General features: G+C 47.3%; 1 protein-coding gene across 1 annotated transcript; it reads left to right on the top strand.

Annotated features, from left to right (window-relative positions):
- Window positions 1-67: 67 nt before the first annotated feature.
- LOC115193920 (tripartite motif-containing protein 35-like) lies at window positions 68-8,812 on the top strand. Its single transcript, XM_029753070.1, has 2 exons — window positions 68-564; window positions 8,795-8,812. The coding sequence occupies exons 1-2, from the start codon at window positions 91-93 to the stop codon at window positions 8,804-8,806; spliced, it is 486 nt and encodes a 161-aa protein (XP_029608930.1). The 5' UTR covers window positions 68-90; the 3' UTR covers window positions 8,807-8,812.
- The last annotated feature ends 13,239 nt before the right edge of the window (window positions 8,813-22,051 follow it).

Here is a 22,051-nt window from a genome sequence, read left to right as displayed (position 1 = left end):
TTGGCAGTATTCCAGACAGAGTCATCAGTCCCTAGCCCAGCCACCCTACGGTAGGTACACAAGCTCAGAACAAGCACACATCTCTCCATCATGGCTGCCACCTGGACCCTGGAGGATGACATGTCCTGCCCTGTGTGCTGCGGTGTTTTCACTGACCCTGTAGTGTTGGGCTGCAGCCACAGCTTCTGCAGGAGCTGCCTGGACAATTACTGGAACACTCAGGTCATCAAAAAGTGCCCCGTCTGCCGCCACCATTCCCTAACCGACGCTCCACCCAGTAACCTGGCTCTGAGGAACATTGTGAAGACCTTTGCGAGGGAGAGGAGCCACAAAACCACCAAGCAGGAGGAGACGAGAAAGGGAGAGAAGGAGAGTCAGGGAAGGAGGGAGTCAGGAGGGAGGAGTGGGTTGGTACGGGATGGGGATGAAAGATGCAGTCTCCATGGGAAGAGGTTGTTGTTCTGTGTGGAGGACCAGGAGGCTCTGTGTGCGGTGTGTCAGACCTCCAGGAGACACAGGAGCCATCAGCTCTGCCCTGTGGACGAGGCTGCTCAGCAACTCAAGGTATGGCTAGTTCTGTCTGTCATTTCAGGGCCAGAGACTGCATGTCACTTCGCTAGGCTGGTCTGGTTGTGTTACAGTAATTTGTCTGTTTACTGTTTTACTGTAGTTTTCCAATTACCGTGAGTAGGTACTGTAAGTCCTTTATGATAAACAGATGAGCCCGTGTGGCTCAGTTCGTAGAGCAGCTTACAACGCCAGGTTGTGGGTTTGATTTCCATGGAGGAAAAGCACGAAAATGCATGCGCTCACTACTGTAAGTCACTCTGGATAATAGTGTTTGCTTAATGACTTAAATGTTATGTAAAATTCCACCTTATTGGGATTATTCACTACACTGAAACTATAGTTCTGTTTGCTTAGTCTTGTTATTTGGCAATGTGTTGTTCTTTTTCGTGTTCTTATCTGTGCATCAGATGAGCTCATGCGTTTTGCAGGAATGTTGGCTTTGCAGTTTCTGAGAATCAATCAAAACGGTTTCGCCGTAGGTAGAACAAATATTACACAGTACCATTCAAAAGTTTGGACATACCGTGGAGAGAAGCCTCACACCGACACACCATTTTTACATTGTAGAATAATAGTGAAGACATCAAAACTATGAAATAACACATGGAATCATGTAATCCTGTGTTTGGCTCCAGCCCCAGTGACTCTGGAACCCAACACCGTGGCCCCCTGGCTCTCTCTCTCAGACGACCTGACCAGTGTGTGCATCAATGGAGAGAAGCCTCACGTCCCCAACAACCCAGAGTGCTGTGACACGTGTGTTTGAGTGCTGGAGCCCAACCAGTGTAATGGGACATTTCTATTGTATGTGACCTCATAACTGAGGATGTGACTAACTTTATGAAACTGTGTGAAACTATCCTATTACAAGTTTCTGTTCTTGGGAGTATCATCCTGTGTTGCAAACCAGCTGCACCTGTGTCCTTGTATAGATAAAAAAAACAAGAACTAAGAGTTTCGTTCAAGAACCGAAACTATTAAGATGTGTGTTTATCACCCAATGCTTCGGAATGCAGGTCTGCATTGCGCTGTGTAACTCTGTTATTCTCCTGAACTCAGAAAAATAAAGAATCGTACAACATCCACCACAATTTGCCGACCCAGATGGGACTGACGTATCGTTGACCAGTGGCTCCTGTGGCTATGAGGGTAAACTGCCGGCAGAGGCTCGCTGCGCTGTAAGTCTAGGGTAAATTCCTCCTCGTCGAACGAGGGAATGGAGAGACCCGCCTGACATCCACGGGAGTTGAGGGTCAGCGATTGCTCAGTAGATTTTTTACTAAGCTTGTGAGTCACCAGTCGAAGATGCTTTATGAATGAAATCACTTTGAGCTAAGTGATAGAGAAAATGATCATTGAAATGAGAGGAATTGCGCATTCCTAAATCACTTCGCGCTCAGTGATTGAGAGCTCTGCCACATAGTGTGATGCGGGTGGACTGGTTAGGACGTCATGTTAGACTGGAATATCAGGTTAGGGATAGATTAACCAGTGGACAGGAAGAACTGTTTGTCATACAGTTGAAACTAAAGTTCATAGCAAAACTGTGTTTACTTTTTATGTAGGTAAGATACCAATTTGGATTAGTTCTCCAGTGGTTCAATTATAAGGGCACAAGGCGAGACCCAGATGCAGATGGTTGAGTCCTTGTAGTTCATTTATCATTCAAAAGGAGTAGGCAAGAGAATGGTCGTGGAAAGGCAAAAAGTCAAAACCAGATTCTGAGTCCAAGAGGTAAAGAGCGGCAGGCAGGCTCGGTGTCAGGGCAGGCAGAAGGGTCAGGCAGGCGGGTAATGAGTCCAGAAAAAACAGACAAGGGTCAAAACCGGGAAGACTAGAAAAAGAGAATAGAAAACAGGAGCACGGGAAAACACGCTGGTTGACTTGAAAATGTACAAGACGAACTGGCCCAGAGAGACAGGAAACACAGGGACAAATACACTGTGGAAAATAAGCCACATTGTCAGTGTCAGTATAGTGGAGGTGAGGATAGAGTCAAGCGCAGGACACCGAACTGAGTAAAATAATGTAATTTACTCTAGAAAACTCATAAGTCAAAATCCACGCAGGGATAAACAATCTTGACAATACACAACTAACACGACGAACAAGAAACCAGAGGGTTAAATAGGGAAAATAATCATAACGAGAAGGGAACCAGGTGTGAACAATCAAGACAAATGGAAAAAGAAACATGGATTGGTGGTAGCTAGAAAGCCGGTGACGATGACCGCCGAACGCCGACCGAACAAGGAACAAGGAGAGGCACCAACTTCGGCGGAAGTCGTGACAGTACCCCCCCACCCGACGCGCGGCGCCAGCAGTGCGACGATACCGGCTTTGGGGACGACCCGGAGGACGAGGCGCAGGGCGATCTGGGCGGCGACGGTGAAATTCCTGCAACAAGGAAGGGTCCAGTATGTCCTCCGCCGACACCCAGCATCTCTCCTCCGGACCGTACCCCTCCCAATCCACGAGGTACTGAAGACCCCTAGCCCGACGCCTGGAGTCCATGATAGTTCTCACAGTATACACCGGGGCCCCCTCGATGTCCAGAGGGGCCAGGGGAACCTGCCGTACCTCAGATTGCTGGAGAGGACCAGCCACCACCGGCCTGAGGAGAGACACATGGAACGAGGGGTTAATACGATAATTAGGGGGAAGATGTAACCTATAACATACCTCGTTCAGTCTCCTCGGGACTTTAAATGGCCCCACAAACCGCGGACCCAGCTTCTGGCAGGGCAGATGAAGGGGCAGGTTTTGGGTCGAGAGCCAGACCCGGTCTCCCGGTACATATACCGGGGCCTCACTACGGTGGCGGTCGGCGCTCGCCTTCTGTCGCCTGATGGCCCGTTGCAGGCGTACATGGGCAGCATTCCAGGTTTCCTCCGAGTGCCTAAACCAATCATCCACCACAGGTACCTCGATCTGGCTCTGATGCCACGGTGCCAGAACCGGCTGATAACCTAGTACACACTGAAACGGAGTGGAGGAGTGGCGGAGGGAATGTTGGGCCATCTCTGCCCAGGGGATAAACACCGACCACTCCCCCGGCCGGTCCTGGCAATAAGACCGCAGAAACCTACCCACATCCTGGTTAACTCTCTCCACCTGCCCATTACTTTCGGGGTGAAAACCCGAAGTCAGGCTGACCGAGACCCCCAGACGTTCCATGAACACCCTCCAGGCCCTTGATGTGAACTGGGGACCCCGATCAGACACTATATCCTCAGGCACCCTGTAGTGCCGGAAGACGTGTGTAAACAGGGCCTCCGCAGTCTGTAGGGCCGTAGGGAGACCGGGCAAAGGAATGAGACGGCAGGACTTAGAAAACCGATCCACAACTACCAGAATCGTGGGGTTTCCTTGTGACGGAGGAAGATCCGTCACGAAATCCACCAATAGATGTGACCATGGCCGTTGTGGAACGGGTAGGGGTTGTAATTTCCCTCTGGGCAGATGTCTAGGTGCCTTACACTGAGCGCACACCGAGCAGGAGGAAACATACAACCTCACGTCCTTAGCTAAAGTGGGCCACCAGTACTTCCCACTAAGACAGCGCACTGTCCGATCGATGCCAGGATGACCAGAGGAAGGTGAAGTATTAGCCCAACAGATCAATCGATCACGAACATCAGACTGAACGTACTTACGTCCAACTGGGCACTGGGTGGGAGTGGGTTCCGCACGTAATGCCCGTTCGATGTCCGCGTCAACCTCCCATACCACCGGTGCCACCAGGCAAGGAGCCGGAATTATGGGAGTGGGATCCATGGATCGTTCCTCTGTGTCATACATGCGAGACAGTGCGTCTGCCTTAGCGTTCTGGGAACCTGGTCGGTAGGATAGAGTAAACACAAAATGGGTGAAAAACATGGCCCACCTTGCCTGGCGAGGATTCTTTCTCCTCGCCGCCCGGATGTACTCCAGATTGCGGTGATCAGTCCAAATGAGAAAAGGGTGTTTAGCCCCGTCAAGCCAATGCCTCCACGCTTCCAGAGCTCCGACTACAGCCAACAGCTCCCGATCCCCCACATCATAGTTTCTCTCCGCCGGGCTGAGCTTCTTCGAGAAGAACGCACAGGGGCGTTTAGGTGGCGTACCCGAGCGCTGAGACAGTACAGCTCCTATCCCAGCCTCGGACACGTCCACCTCTACTATGAACTGTAAGGAGGGATCAGGATGAGCCAACACTGGAACCGAGGTAAACAGAGCCTTCAGTTGATTAAAAGCCCTGTCTGCCCCAGCTGACCACTGCAGTCGCACCGGTCCCCCCTTAAGCAGTGAGGTAATGGGAGCCGCTACCTGCCCAAAGCCCCGGATAAATCTCCGGTAGTAGTTGGCAAACCCTAAGAACCGCTGCACCTCCTTTACCGTGGTTGGAGTCGGCCAATTACGCACGGCTAAAATGCGGTCATTCTCCATCTCCACCCCTGACTCTGACAGACGATACCCTAGGAAGGAGACGGACTGTTGGAAGAACAAACATTTTTCAGCCTTCACATTCACATACAGGTCATGCTCCAGCAGTCGACCAAGCACCTTGCGCACCATAGCAACATGCTCGGCGCGTGTAGCGGAGTAAATTAGAATGTCATCTATATACACCACTACGCCCTGCCCGTACAGGTCCCTAAAAATCTCATCAACAAAGGATTGGAAAACTGGTGGAGCATTCATCAACCCGTACGGCATGACAAGGTACTCATAGTGCCCAGATGTGGTACTAAATAGCGTCTTCCATTCATCTCCCTTCCGGATACGCACCAGGTTGTAAGCACTCCTGAGATCCAATTTGGTGAAGAAGCGCGCCCCATGCAATTACTCAGTCACACTGGCTATAAGAGGCAGAGGGCAACAATACTTCACAGTGATCTGATTTAAACCCCTATAGTCAATGCACGGGCGCAAACCTCCATCCTTCTTCTTCACAAAAAAAAAACTCGAGGAGGCAGGTGAAATGGAAGGCCGAATGTATCCCTGTCCCAGAGATTCGGCGACATATGTTTCCATAGCCGCCGTCTCCTCCTTAGACAGAGGATACACATAACTCCTGAGAAGTGCAGCGTCTGCCAAGAGATTTATCGCACAGTCGCCCCGTCGATGGGGTGGTAATTGAGTCGCCTTCTTTTTTACAGAAGGCGAGAGCCAAATCGGCATATTCAGAGGGGATGTGCATGGCGGAGACCTAGTTTGGACTCTCCACCGTAGTTGCATCTATGGACACACCTATACACCTCTCTGAACACTGATGTGACCATCCCTTAAGAGCCATCTGTTGCCACGAAATAGTGGGGTCATGATAAGCCAACCAGGGAAACCCCAATACCACTGGAAACGCAGGAGAATCAATCAGGAAAAGACTATTCTCTCCTCATGACCCCCCTGCGTTTTCATGCATAGTGGAACCGTGACCTCCCTAATCAGACCCGATCCTAAAGGACGATTATCTAAAGAATGTACAGGGAAGGGCACATTAACAGGAACAATAGGGATCCCTAAACTACGAGCAAACACACAATCAATAAAGTTCCATGCTGCGCCTGAATCTACTAGCGCCTTATGCTGAGAATTCGGGGAAAACTCAGGGAACTCTATAGATATATACATGTGCGCAACAGGAAGCTCTGGGTGAGTTGGGTGCCTACTCACCTGGGATGATCCACCAGTACCCTGCCTGCTGCCTCGATTTCCTGGGGTACCTCTCCAGCACCGACCAGCAGTGTGTCCTCTGCGGCCACAGGTAGGGCAGGAAATAGCTCCCCCTCCGGTCCCCCTTAGAGCAGCACCCCCGAGCTCCATAGGTGTAGAATCGGAGGTACTGGGTGATGGAATGGATGGACCCTGATCTGGACGTCCGCAGGTAGCCAACAGGTTATCCAGCCGGATGGATAAATCCACCAGCTGGTCGAGGGTAAGAGTGGTGTCCCTGCAGGCCAGCTCCCGACGGACGTCCTCTCGTAGACTACATCGGTAATGGCCGATCAGGGCCCACTCATTCCATCCCGCGCTGGCAGCCAGGGTCCTAAAGTCCAGTGCAAACTCTTGTGCACTCCTCATCCCCTGTCTGAGATGGAATAAACGTTCACCCGCCACTCTCCCCTCAGGTGGATGATTGAACACCGCCCGGAAGCGGCAGGTGAAATCCTCATAGCGGACCAACGTAGCGTCTATACTCCCCCTATTCCGCGTTGCTCCACTCAAGGGCTTTCCCAGACAGACAGGAGATGAGGGCGGACATGCTCTCGTATCCCGAGGGCACTGGGTGAACGGTCGCCAGGTATAGTTTCATCTGGAGCAGGAAACCCTTGCACCCGGCAGCCGTTCCATCATAAAGCCCCCGGAAGCGAGAGCCTAATCCCACTGGGTCCAATTGACGGAGGGGTGGGCAGCGGTAGGGGTAGTGGTGTTGGTTGAGGTGATGTGGATGAAGTTGTGGGAAAACCCCCTTATTCCCAACGCTCCATGGTGAGCAACACGCGATCCATGGCTGTGCCAAGATGTTGTAGCATTGTCGAGTGCTGCTGGACTTGTTCCTCTACTGGTACCGGAGGAACTGATGCGCCTGCTGACTCCATAATATGGTCCGTTATTCTGTCTGTGTCAGTATAGCGGAGGTGAGGATAGAGTCAAGCGCAGGACACCGAACTGAGTAAAATAACGTAATTTACTCTAGAAAACTCATAAGTCAAAATCCACGCAGGGATAAACAATCTTGACAATACACAACTAGCACGACGAACAAGAAAACAATAACGCACAAAACATCATGAGAACCAGAGGGTTAAATAGAGAAAATAATCATAATGGGATGGGAACCAGGTGTGAACAATCAAGACTTAATGTTGCATCACAGCGTGGCGCGAAATACAAAAACCTCAAAAATGCAATAATTTCAATTTTTCAAACATACGACTATTTTACACCATTTTAAAGATAAGACTCTCGTCAATCTAACCACATTGTCCAATTTCAAAAAGGCTTTACAGCGAAAGCAAAACATTAGATTATGTTAGGAGAGTACATAGACCAAAATAATCACACAGCCATTTTCCAAGCAAGCATATATGTCACAAAAACCCAAAACACAGCTAAATGAAGCACTAACCTTTGATGATCTTCATCAGATGACACTCCTAGGACATTATGTTATACAATACATGTATGTTTTGTTCAATCAAGTTCATATTTATATCCCAAAACAGCTTTTTACATTGGCGTGTGATGTTCAGAACATGCATTCCCACCAAAAACTTCCGGTGAATTTACAAAATTACTCATCATAAACGTTGACAAAATACATAACAATTATTTTAAGAATTATAGATACAGAACTCCTTTATGCAATCGCTATGTCAGATTTTAAAATAGCTTTTCAGCGAAAGCACATTTTTCAATATTCTGAGTACATAGCTCAGCCATCACGGCTAGCTATTTTGACACCCGCCAAGTTCGGCTCACACTAAACTCAGAATTAGTATTAGAGATATTGTATTACCTTTGCTGATCTTCGTCAGAATGCACTCCCAGGACTGCTACTTCCACAAGAAATGTTGTTTTTGTTCCAAATAATCCATAGTTATGTCCAAATACCTCCGTTTTGTTCGTGCGTTCAGGTCACTATCCAAAGGGTAACGCGCGAGCGCATTTCGAGACAAAAAAGTCAAAATGTTCCATTACCGTACTTAGAAGCATGTCAAACGCTGTTTAAAATCAATTTTTATGCTATTTTTCTGGTAAAATAGCAATAATATTCCAACCGGACAATAGTGTATTCATTCAAAGAGGAAAAGAAAAAACAGCGTGCACACGGGACCGCGCATATCCAATCTCTTTGTCCCCAGGCAGACCACTGAGAAACTGAGCTACTATACTCTGCCCAGAGACAGGAGACGGCTCAATCCGCTTTCTGATGGCTTTAGACAGCCAATGGAAGCCTTATAAAGTGTAACGGAACCCCACAGATACTGTAGTTTTGATAGAGGATCAAAAGAAGAACTACAAATTCTCAGACAGGCCACTTCCTGCTTAGAATTTTCTCAGGTTTTTTGCCTGCCATATGAGTTCTGTTATACTCATAGACACCATTCAAACAGTTTTAGAAACTTCAGAGTGTTTTCTATCTAAATCTACTAATAATATCCATATTCTGGGCAAGAGTAGTAACCAGTTTAAATCGGGTACGTTTTTTATCCGGCCGTGAAAATACTGCCCCCTATAGCGAAGAGGATAACAAATGGAAAAAGAAACATGGATCGGTGGTAGCTAGAAAGCCGGTGACGATGACCGCCAAACGCCGCCCGAACAAGGAGAGGCACCACCTTCGGCGGAAGTTGTGACACACATCTGGAGGAGGTGGTGTCAGACAATCACAAGAACAGGTGAAACAGATCAGGGCGTGACATCAATGACAAATTAGGCAATATTTTAGCAGCCATGCAATTATGTGGTTTAGGTTGTAGGAACTGATCACGCCTCTATTTTGTGTGTGTGTGTAAGATAGGAAATCAAGATGGGATCATCCTGGAGAAAAAAGTGTTCTCCAGCCACCACATGCTACACAGGGCCGTTGAAGGGGATGGTAAGCAATTGGGGTCCGAGTGTTGTCGAGGATGTGTCACAATGGCACCGCTTGAAATTAGTCAGAGAACAGTTGGAGAAAGTAGGGAAAGGCAAGAAAAATAATACACGCTGGGATAAAGTGGGAAGTTGAAGACGAGACAAGGACAGAGAGAGAGAGAGAGAGAGAGAGAGAGAGAGAGAGAGAGAGAGAGAGAGAGAGAGAGAGAGAGAGAGAGAGAGAGAGAGAGAGAGGGGGGAAAAGTGCAGAGAAGGTTGCAGAGGTAAGGATGAAAGCTGAAGAAAAGGCAAAGCAAGTAGGAACAGACGTAAAGATGAACCGTATCAACATCATCCATCACCCACCTCAACAGCTACCACCTCCACAACAAGAACCCCCAGCAGCAGGAGTACGGGCTGTGGGGGCAGACGGCAGAGAATCTGAGGAAGACGAAGAAGGAAAAAGACACGACGCTGGTCACCACACACCCTGAGTACCGGAGTAAAATACCAACACCTCAGAGCCGCCCCCGCCGAGACCCTAAGCCTCCCCAGCGACTGGTCACAGAAATGACCTGTGACTTTATCCAGACTTACACCCCCCCCGTTTTCACACCACCCTGATGTCAATGTCAATACCAACTCCAGTGGCGGGCCATGATGTGAACGCCACTCCAACCATCCTAGTCCAGTGGAATTGGGAAATGGGGGAGATGATGGACATCGTGAAGAAGCTTCCCCCTCCCTCTCATAGCAGGGCACAGCGGTGGACCCAGTTTACCGCCATGATAAAGCATTAGCTGGGCAGTTGGCAGTTTATGAGGGAGGGTACAGAGGGAACTCAGGAGACAGTTGAAGAGGAAGGGGGCTGGAAGAGCAAGAGGAGGAAGGGGCCGCGGACGAGAAAGAGGTGGACCAGAAAGAGGTGGACCATGGAGGTGCTATAACTGACAACAGCCTGGCCACATTTCAAGAAATTGCCCCCAGAACAGGGGTGATGTGGGTGGCTATGATGAAGCTGAGGACAGTGATACATACTATCCACCACCACCACATGTGACAGCATCTAACCCACAGGGTCGAGGGGGAGGCTGGAGATAGGCTGTGGAGGAGGTAGAAGGAAAAGACAGCCAACAATGCCACTTTGGTGAGTACCCGGTTTTATCTTCTAACAGCGCAGATTCACCTAATATGGATGTGTGTGTGGGCGGTGTGAAAATGTCTTTCCTGGTCGATTCAGGGGCAACCATCTCTATTTCATATAAATGCAATAATTTAAAAGATACATTATCAAGAGTTGTGTCACGTCTACTCCCACTCCTGTCGACCGGCCGGTTTACTAACCACCGGTCCTGACATTCATCATTACGCGCACCTGCTCTTCATCATTAGGCACACCTGGACTCCATCATTCCCTGATTACCTCCACCAAATATCCGTCACCTCCTTAGTTCTATTCCTTAGGCAGTATTTACTATGTTTTCCATGTCTGTACACTACTCCTGTGTTTTGTTCCATTTTCCGTTTATTATTAAACTTACCACCTGCACTTGCTTCCTGACTCCCAGCGTCTATGTCACAAGACGTAATAAAGACCATTGGGGCATCTGGCATTCCAATGGTAGAGAACCTTACCAAACCCCTTTCAGTCCAACTTGGTGATAAAATGTTTAATCATAGTTTTGTTTATTCTCCTAATTGCTCTGTACATTTAATGGGAAGAGACCTGTTGTGGGAATTGGGAATTAACATTTCTTGCAGTGAGAAGGGCCTGGGAGTAACCGCTCCAAGAATTGGTATCTATACCGCGCTGGAAGTACCAGGCCATGATTGGTATTATTCATGGTATTCCTCTGACCCCTTTGACCTACTGAATGCATTTGCTCGACCAGGCCAAACTAACCCGACCACTTACACTGCACTGCCAGATGTAGTAATGGTCGAAGGGACCATTTGTTTTTATCACTGTGGCATTGTGTGACAGAGCAGGAAGAGTTGACAATAGGTCATGTGTATGAAGAAACTTTGGGTGTGGTAGCTGATGTGAACAGTTTTTCTCTGGGCCCCAATCAGTTCCCCATGCAGTATCTCTATCTCCAAGATGGGGGATACCAAATGGGAAGAATTTGGTACATGCGTGAGGTTTGGCAACAGACTGGGAGGCTCAGCCATACGGGAGAGCATTCTCCTCTGTCTTTGGGGCTGACAGAACGTATGTGAACAGCACGCAGTGCACAGAGGGGACAATGAAGCCCCTGTTCCTGTTTCCCTTGCACCTAATCAGCCCGCCCCTGACAACGCACTGTTGACTCAGATTCTGGACTGTTTATGGGCAAGGGATAAATATGACATAGGGGAAATGAGAGGAGCAACACCTGTGACCGTCTCTCCTAAAGGCACATATCGGCCCCATAAAGCACTGTACCCCTTGCAAATGGAGGAGGAGGCAGGCATTGACAAAATCCTGACCTCTCTGCTGAGCAGGGGGGATGTTGTCACATGTATGTCATCACCTTGCAACACGCCAGTTTGACCTGTCAGAAAAGCATCTGGTGAATGGAGAATGGTACAAGATAGAGCTGTTAACGACGCAGTGTATGGCAGGGCCCCAGTTTTGCCAAACCCAGTCACTATCCTTTCTTCTGTCCCACCAGATTCAAATTGGTTTACCGTTGCTGATTTGGCTGCACTGCTACATTTCCTGGCTGATAACGGCCACAATGCCTCGAAAAACCAATTACAATGTGTCCAACAGACTGTTAACTATTTGGGACACGTTATCACACCAGGAGGCAGAAGGGTGAAAGCTATTTTAAAAGTTCCTAATCCAAACACCAAGGAACATATGTTGTCACTGCTAGGAATGGCAGGTTATTGTAGAGTTTGGTTCACCTCTACGGGATCGGTATTTACCTGGGGGACCATACTGCTTACCCCTATTTACCTGGGGGACCACACTGCTTACCCCCATTTACCTGGGGGACCACACTGCTTACCCCTATTTACCTGGGGGACCACACTGCTTACCCCTATTTACCTGGGGTACCATACTGCTTACCCCTATTTACCTGGGGGACCACACTGCTTACCCCTATTTACCTGGAGGACCACACTGCTTACCCCTATTTACCTGGGGGACCATACTGCTTACCTCTATTTACCTGGGGGACCACACTGCTTACCCCTATTTACCTGGGGGACCATACTGCTTACCTCTATTTACCTGGGGGACCACACTGATTACCCCTATTTACCTGGGGGACCATACTGCTTACCCATGTTTACCTGGGGGACCATACTGCTTACCCCTATTTACCTGGGGGACCACACTGCTTACCCCTATTTACCTGGAGGACCACACTGCTTACCCCTATTTACCTGGGGGACCATACTGCTTACCTCTATTTACCTGGGGGACCATACTGCTTACCCCTATTTACCTGGGGTACCATACTGCTTACCCCTATTTACCTGGGGGACCATACTGCTTACCCCTATTTACCTGGTGGACCACACTGCTTACCCCTATTTACCTGGGGGACCACACTGATTACCCCTATTTACCTGGGGGACCATACTGCTTACCTCTATTTACCTGGGGGACCATACTGCTTACCCCTATTTACCTGGGGGACCACACTGATTACCGCTATTTACCTGGGGGACCATACTGCTTACCCATATTTACCTGGGGGACCATACTGCTTACCCCTATTTACCTACCTGGGGGACCACACTGCTTACCCCTATTTACCTGGGGGACCAAAACATGGTTTATGTGCTCAGCTGAGCTACCCTTTAATGCTGAAGACAGTAATGTTTGACCTGTTGCATACTTACAAATGCGCTTGTTGTAGACAGAGGTTTGCTCTCACAAGGTTGTCTCAGTGGGAGTGGAATATTGGCTGAACATCCAGACTCTGCGGTGGCCAGGTGTTCTCTCCTAAGCAAACACACTCTGAGAGCAATTGCTTTGCCGAGAAAGGACGCACTTTGCTGTCTTTGTTTTACCTAATCCTTAGCAGAAACGGGCAAGTTGGAACTGTACATGATGTGTGAAGGGTTGAAGGTTTTAAACTCAGTTTCACAAAGGATGAGATTTACATGGAAGAATTGCTACATTTACATTAAAAAAATATTGTTAAGGAATTAACAACAGGGAGGAGTGTAAAGGGACATTTTAATTGTATGTGTCCACATAACCGAGGATGTGACTAACCTTGTGAAACTGTCCTATTATAATCTCCTGTTCTTGGGAGTATCATCCTGCGCAGCAAACCAGCTGCACCTGTGTTCTGTCCAAGAACAGAAACTATGAAGACATGTCCAAATCCTTATTTTATAATATCCACCACAAGAGGTGGAGGTGGCGGGTAAGACCGGATGGGACCTGGGGGTCCTGAGAGAGAGTGTGCGTAGGAAAGGGGTCCTGAGTGTGAACCCTGTCCACGGGTTCTGGGCCCTGTCCCTGAGGGACGGCGGCCAGTACAGCGCCTGCACCGTGCCCTGGACCCGTCTCACTCTGAAGAGGAGGCCCAGGAGGGTCAGAGTGTGTCTGGACTATGACGCGGGAGAGGTGACTTTCTATGACCCCACTGACATGTCACTCATCTATACATTCAGGGACAAGTTTAAAGAGCCATTGTTGCCCTACCTCTGTCCCTGTGTGAGTGACAGCGGCCGCAATGCTGAGCCACTAAAGATATGCCCTGCCAAAGTCTCATTGGTTCATGATGTTGGTGATAAAGTTTTGTAGATTACAATATGTATCTTTTAGAGGAGAAATTGCTAATGCATCCACATGTTTCACTGTCTATTATTAACACAATGGATGTCTATTTTCTATATGGGTGTACATTTTTGGGGTATATGTGAACGGAACAATTCTTATCCTATATAACATCTGTGAAAGGCCGTACCTATTCACTGACGAAATCCTAGGCGGGACAGCACGAAATGAGATGCAGAGACGTGACTTCAGCAAAAAGAAGGAAACTGTATTGGGAGTTCTTCTTTCAACTCTCCCCCCCCCCCCCCCTGCCCCTTCAGTCAGGCCCTTAAGAGAGCACAAACAATAGTCAGTCAACTGGCCTCAGGTGAGCTCATCGGTATTGGCTGTACTGTGGCCCACCTCCAGGAGAGAGCGCAGTCGGACCGCTTGATCCGGCTGATCCCTCACACACGTCATATTTTCTTGCTGTGTTTGTCAACGACAACAGAAACTAAACAGAAATGGTGATCGTTACTCAACCTTAGTGTTAATTTTCTGTATGACTGGTTCTAAATGCTTATGAATGATCATGCTCATTAATGTGTATAACTACAACAATGAAATACTTTTATGATTATGAATAACATTTATTCATACCTTATGAATGGGTTATTCATGAACATTATTAATAAAGTGTTTCTTGTCAACAATGAGCTTGGTCAGCAAACATAGGTGAAGTCTTATTTGAGTGTTCCAAGACTCCAACTGATAATGCCACAGTCGTGATGACATAAGACACCATTTCCTTATATGGAAGACATTTTAGACACCATTCTTTAATCCTGAAATCCACCCTTGTCAAAACTGAGTGTATGCCGTGCCTGTCACTGTGTGGGTGTATGTGTTCCTGTCTGAGCACACAGTATAAAAGCAGAGGTGCTCTCTGCCCCTCCAACACTTTTAACCTCAGATTTATCCATTGCTAAGAGAAGTCTTCGACTGAGACCAACAATGAGAGCCTACCTGGTCCTGCTTCTGCTGCTCCCTCTGTGCACAGGTAAGTCACACTTACTTGAGTTCCTTGCCGAACATAGGTCATCAACGAACTGCTTCCAACCCCTTCTATCTCACAGACAAACTGCTTCCAACACCTATCTCACAGACAAACTGCTTCCAACACCTATCTCACAGACAAACTGCTTCCAACACCTATCTCACAGACAAACTGCTTCCAACCCTTTCTATCCTTAGCCAGTTGTTTGAGTTATTGTTGCCATGTCAGTCGCTCTATCTTAATGCCTTGCTCTGTGAGGATGCAGGTGGAGGAGTAGATAAAGGTGGTCTCGGGCCTTTCTCTCTTGCGTTTAACTTGTGGGCTAAAGGTAAGAGTCTGTTTGTTGATCCACACAACGCAAGTTTCTTCCTAGAGTGTTGCCTAACCAGCACCACTTCCTCCTCTTCCTTTGTGCTTCAATAGGTTCTTGTTTTTGATTTCCACAGTCAAATGTTGCTGATAGTATCTGATGGTATCTGTCTAAGTAAGCTTTAGAGGCATCGGTTGGTGAATGTTTGTACTTTTTAAAACCTCTTAGATGTAAAGTTCCCTATTTAGGGGAGTTTGAGCGGTTCTGGACCGGTTCCGACCCCAATTGTTGCGCTCCGTGAACGGCGCTATCTTTGGTTGTCCCACTTCCCATGCTGCTCTTAGCTCTCAGCTGAGATGCAGAATGTGAAATCTGACACCTCATTTTGCATAAGGAGCGACATATCACACTTTCTGGCCGATCCAGACAAAGGATCAAGTTCCTCTGGCTGGGAACCTCGCAGCTCCGCTCTAAACCAGATGGATTTAGAGCTCTCAACGTGAAAGAATATCAAATCATTTGGTCGAATTGAAACAAGACCACTTTCTCATGGTCACAGAGGGACGATCACTTTGTGCTTAAAGCTGAAGTTGTAACGAGGCAGCAGGCATTTGAACGGCGTCTCTGCGTCGCACAGAGTTTGTTGGGCAGAACTCTCTCTGTGGTCAGTTATATGAAATGTTCCCAATTTTGTACTGTCACCAAGTATGATCATATTTATTTTACAGTTATAAGGTGCAATCTTATAGTTAGTTACTCATTATAATTAATACTATATTTAGAAAGCATTTCAATCCCTATTCACACACTTTTATTGAAAATTTAAAAAAATGATTTTTCATGATTTCATATTTGTATAGTGTACTTGAGATTGTGTCCTCAAAAGTGACTACACCTCAGCAATTTATAACTATTTTTACCAGAGCGCAGCATTTCTTTTTCAACTTGAATCAATGAGTCCAATCAGTCCTCCATGACAACAAGATCATAAACAATAGAGTAGGGCTGGCTAATAAATCCTTAGTTTTGAGGTTATGCTCAGGTAAAACAATTAGGCTAATCTATACTTCCATATTTCCAAGTCCTATTCTTGAAGATCAAGGGATATAACATTTATTGGAATGACTGGAATTCTGACTTTGGCTTTTAATGTGAAGATATCATTTAATCATATTATTATCTGTAGCAGAAAGTGATGGGTTAGAAGAAACCTAAATTACCAATAAAGTAAAATGTAACATCCATATATGGCCAGCTATGTAAACTTTAACAGATTTATCCTGCAGTAGATGTCGTTCAATTGGTAACAAACATTTTTGTCTTCTTCTAATGCCTCTTAAGGGGAAAGTAATCTAAAAGTAACTTAATGTAATCAGATTACGTTACTGGGTCTGGGTAATCTAAAAGTGATGTTACTGATTACAATTTTGGACAGGTAACTGTAACGGATAACATTTAGAAAGTAACCTATCCAACCCTGCACTTCTCAAACCGGCCTAATGTTCTGTTTTTCATCCACCACCATCCTATAGTATAGGAGGATGTGATTGAACACTTTTCCTGGTGTTGTCCAACATTATCCTGAGGTAGCTTTTACACTCCCTTATGTCTCCTTTCTTCTGTATTTTGAGGTCTAACACATAACCCAAAGACACACACACACACACACACACACACACACACACACACACAGCAGCTCACACACACACATGCAAGTACAGTACACACATGCACATCTGAATTCCTGCTCTGCATCATTCATAACCGTGCTGGCAAGAGATTGAAGTACTTCCTCAGACCACATCATTATGCCATTATGTTGGTTGTCTCTGGTGATCTGTGAACCAGCCTAAACATCCCGTAGTCATTGATGAGACCTAACCCTGAGCCTCTTCCCTCTCCCTTCCCATAGCCGACTACACCATTGAGTGTTACGGTGAGGACTTCCTGATGCTGAGGAACCAGCTCCTACAGTGCTCAAGCAAAATACAGCAGGCCTGCTACACCAGGAGTGAGTATCACCACCAATAGTCCTTCACTTGGCTCCCGCTACACAAGGGCCGTGTCCATCCCTCTCTCTCTCGTGAGCTCATTGGAGGAGAGGGGAAAAAGGACCCTCCCCTCGGACTTCCTTCACCAATAACCTTTCGAAAGGGAGGCGACGAATTCAGAAACGAGGACGGCGGAAGCGAGGATTTGACAGCTGGTCACGTTTTCAGACAGCCCAGGACTGAGCAATATTACTTGTTCTTGGCGAGGCTGGTTCTTTGGATCAATTGGTAGATTGATGACATTAACTATTAGATATGCCCATAATTACGTTGGATTGCAAAATACAACAGTTAACACAACGTTTGGACCTTCAACAGGGCAACATCCAATTATCATGGACTTCTGACCATAACAAAATCAGTGACACAATAATGAATTATTCAATTGGGATACAAAAAAACATAAGTGATCAAATCTGTAGCCTAACAATAAGTCTTATTGAATAAAACAGTTTGTGATAATAAAATCCTTGATCCTAGTACATCTTCTGATAAAGACCTTCATCCTACTACATCTCCTAATGTTTTGTGCCTCCTCTACAGAGTCTGGGGAGAAGGGCTGTGCTAGGCTGGAGTTCTGCTCTCGACCAGGCTGGAAGTGCTGCCATCAGGACCGCTGCAATGCCTCGAACTGATTCCAGGGGACACCAACTCCACGGCCCAGGACAGGCAGAGGAAGAAGAGCAGGACAGATGAGAGAGGATCTGTGATATCAGCTGACAGTGACTTGCTGTTTAGCACTTGGTGATTGAATGCGTTTGTTTAAATAACTTGAGAAAAATCACTTTAATTTGAGGTAAAGTCACATGAAATAAAGTCTTACGAAATTTTAACAACATATCTCGAGTCTGAAATTCTGCTATAGTATACATCATTTCATCAGTGTTTTTTAAGCATGCAGAACTATTCAAGCAGGACTTACAGGGTCACTTTACTTAAGTTATTCTTTCAAATGTGGCATGCTGAATCATGCTGCTCATAGGGACACTCTTGCATCCTTCCCTTTAGCGGTACAGACAGACAGAATTTTCTCCTGTGTGTGTGGTGCCTGGCAGTCTGTGTGGCAGTCAGTCAGCAAGATCTGCTGAATCAGAACGACACCACTCCTCGGTTTACCCACAGAGTCGAATACCACAGCCAGAGAACTCTGTCCACTGTTTACCCACAGAGTCGAATACCACAGCCAGAGAACTCTGTCTACTGTTTACCCACAGAGTCGAATACCACAGCCAGAGAACTCTGTCCACTGTTTACCCACAGAGTCTAATACCACAGCCAGAGAACTCTGTCTACTGTTTACCCACAGAGTCTAATACCACAGCCAGAGAACTCTGTCTACTGTTTACCCACAGAGTCTAATACCACAGCCAGAGAACTGTCCACTTAATGGACCCAACTAGAGACTGAAACATCCAGAATTGACTAGGGAAGACCGTGAAATGAATAACCTCTCCACTATACAGACACAGACATACACATGGACGCATGCGTGCGCCCACATACACAGTCAGCAGGTCAGGTATCAGAGGATTCAGATTGTTCTGTGTCAATATCGTCACAGTTTGGTTTTCAGGATCAGTGACTTGTCGCCAGAGCTCGACAAAGTCCACATTTAATCCTTCCTCAAACATCTATGTCCCTGAGCCTGTTTCAGGGACATAGAGATGTTTGAGGAAGGATTAGAAGGTGGACTTTGTCACGCTCCGACAACAACTCAATGTTCCTGAAAACACAACAGTGACTCAATGTAAACTGAAATTATGTATTGAAGCGAACCCTTTCATACCACAAAACATTCACACCAAGATCAACACATAGATCAGTGGAAATACTCAAACATAAAAGCGTCTCTCTGTTTTAAAATGTTTATTTGCATTTTTTTTTTTTTTAAATCTTCAGTATTTTTCTAGAGACAGCGCGTCTCAAACATTGTCACGTGAAACATGTTTTTTGTTGTTGTTGTTGTCGTCATTCATACAGTATCTCATCACCATCAAATCATTTCAACATTTCATCAGTAATCTCGTCATCGTGGATGGTCACAACCATGTTTATTTTGAATATCACAAAAGGTTGTACATGTCTGTGTCCCCCCCCCGCGCTCCTTTATGCCCTCCCCCATTCCAACCACGGTGTCCCTACCTCCCCCATTCTAACCACGGTGTCCCTACCTCCCCCATTCCAACCACGGTGTCCCTACCTCCCCCATTCCAACCACGGTGTCCCTACCTCCCCCATTCCAACCACGGTGTCCCTACCTCCCCCATTCCAACCACGGTGTCCCTACCTCCCCCATTCTAACCACGGTGTCCCTACCTCCCCCATTCTAACCACGGTGTCCCTACCTCCCCCATTCTAACCACGGTGTCCCTACCTCCCCCATTCTAACCACGGTGTCCCTACCTCCCCCATTCTAACCACGGTGTCCCTACCTCCCCCATTCCAACCACGGTGTCCCTACCTCCCCCATTCCAACCACGGTGTCCCTACCTCCCCCATTCCAACCACGGTGTCCCTACCTCCCCCATTCTAACCACGGTGTCCCTACCTCCCCCATTCTAACCACGGTGTCCCTACCTCCCCCATTCTAACCACGGTGTCCCTACCTCCCCCATCCTAACCACGGTGTCCCTACCTCCCCCATTCTAACCACGGTGTCCCTACCTCCCCCATCCTAACCACGGTGTCCCTACCTCCCCCATTCTAACCACGGTGTCCCTACCTCCCCCATTCTAACCACGGTGTCCCTACCTCCCCCATTCTAACCACGGTGTCCCTACCTCCCCCATTCCAACCACGGTGTCCCTACCTCCCCCATTCCAACCACGGTGTCCCTACCTCCCCCATTCTAACCACGGTGTCCCTACCTCCCCCATTCTAACCACGGTGTCCCTACCTCCCCCATTCTAACCACGGTGTCCCTACCTCCCCCATCCTAACCACGGTGTCCCTACCTCCCCCATTCTAACCACGGTGTCCCTACCTCCCCCATCCTAACCACGGTGTCCCTACCTCCCCCATTCTAACCACGGTGTCCCTACCTCCCCCATTCTAACCACGGTGTCCCTACCTCCCCCATTCTAACCACGGTGTCCCTACCTCCCCCATCCCCGCCCCAGGACACTTAGACATTCATTCACAAGGCTGAGGTTTCAGACCAGTCAAGGAGCTTTGTGTTTTCAACTCACTTCTCTCCTTCCCCCTTTTTCCCCTTTGTGTCTTTTGGATACTAGCCATCTAACTCAAAAAACATGATTCTATACAAGCCCTTCAGAAAAAGTTCCTCTAAAAAGATGGTTGAATAGAAATAATGGCCCTCTACCTCTCAAAATCCTTAGATCCTTGTCAGGGCCCAGTTCACGGGATGCCCTGGTGTCCAAACCCTCCACACCTTACTAATCCTCCCTTTTTAAAAAAAAAAACCATTTCCCCTCCCTTTAACCAACACAGGCAAAACCTACCGAACCCCCACCCCCGAACCCCTCTCAACGTGGACATTATGTCAAGGCCATTCGTCAGAGCAACATTCAAAGTACATAACGGCTGTAGGCCCCCCGATTGGTAGACCACTAACCAGGTCTACATGGGCGAGGTGATTGGCCATGAATACACTGTAAAAACAAGAGGAACGACACCCCCCCAGAAAGCCAGTTCACTGTCGCCACCATAACAACCTGTCATGGTAAGAAGAGCACATTATGCGGACTCGAGAGAGACATTATTTCACACTGTATTGTACGTGCTTGGCCTGTGGACGAGCTGGAGGAGTGTGCCCCCTAGTGGTAAAAGAAAGCAATGAAAAACGGTTCAGAGGATCTATCTATATCTCAAGATGAAGAGACCAGATATATACACACAGGCATACCATTATATACATAAAGTAGCCACACCTGAAAGTACAAAATTAATGAGTATGGGAGGGGAAGATCTAGCAAGACCACACGCCCCCCCCCCCCCCCCCCGGGAAAACTGCTTTGTAGCGTTCCGGAAAGACTCCAGATATCGTAAGGTACGAGTTAGTTTATAGATTGACACCTGTAATTGAACGGGGTTCAAAAAGCGTGTTCACGTTCCATGCACTCAGCATTCTGGGAAGGAAATCCCATGTTCACTACAACTACAGAACCACAGGGGGAAAAAAACTACAGGGCAAACTACAGAGCAAATCGACCTATAGAAAAGCATTCCCAAGAAGGAAAAAAAACAGTTGATTTGCAAAAACAAAAGAAATCTGAAAATGCTCATAATATAAAAAGAGAAAGAGGTTCTTTGTGGGCCAGCTGGAAGTCTACATATTTGAGGACAACGCTAGGATAACATCGGCATAACATCGACACAACCATGCCCTCATGCAGTCTTTCGCCACGATTGATAACGTCTCTACCTCTTCACTGCAACCCTGTCAATGCCCCATTACCGACCTTAGTACACCATTACCGACATGCACTTTACCTACACAGTCCGTCCCATGTTCACTACAACTACACCTTTCTACACCACATGCCTTTTTACAAAGTCCTCCCGCTTCCTTCTGATACTGACAAATCTGGAAAATGACTGTACTTACTATCAAAATCTTTACTGTGCATTGCCACATAGGACTTAGTCATGGGTATGCATATCCCTTCTATCGTCCTTCAGTCTTCCTCGTTATAGAAAGACTCCACTTTCTCTCCCTAGTCACGGACGGACAATTAAAACGCAATCTCTCAATTCTCTATCCTCAACTTCCCAGGCGATAAACAGAAGAGTCTCCCTCTTTCTCTAAATGTACCAGCGCATTCCCACCGAAG

This window comes from Salmo trutta, chromosome 5, assembly GCF_901001165.1.
Source record: "Salmo trutta chromosome 5, fSalTru1.1, whole genome shotgun sequence".
Classification (NCBI taxonomy): Eukaryota; Metazoa; Chordata; class Actinopteri; order Salmoniformes; family Salmonidae; genus Salmo; species Salmo trutta.
The sequence above is the reverse complement of the archived record's forward strand: the minus strand, read 5'-3'. Positions and strand labels throughout refer to the sequence as shown.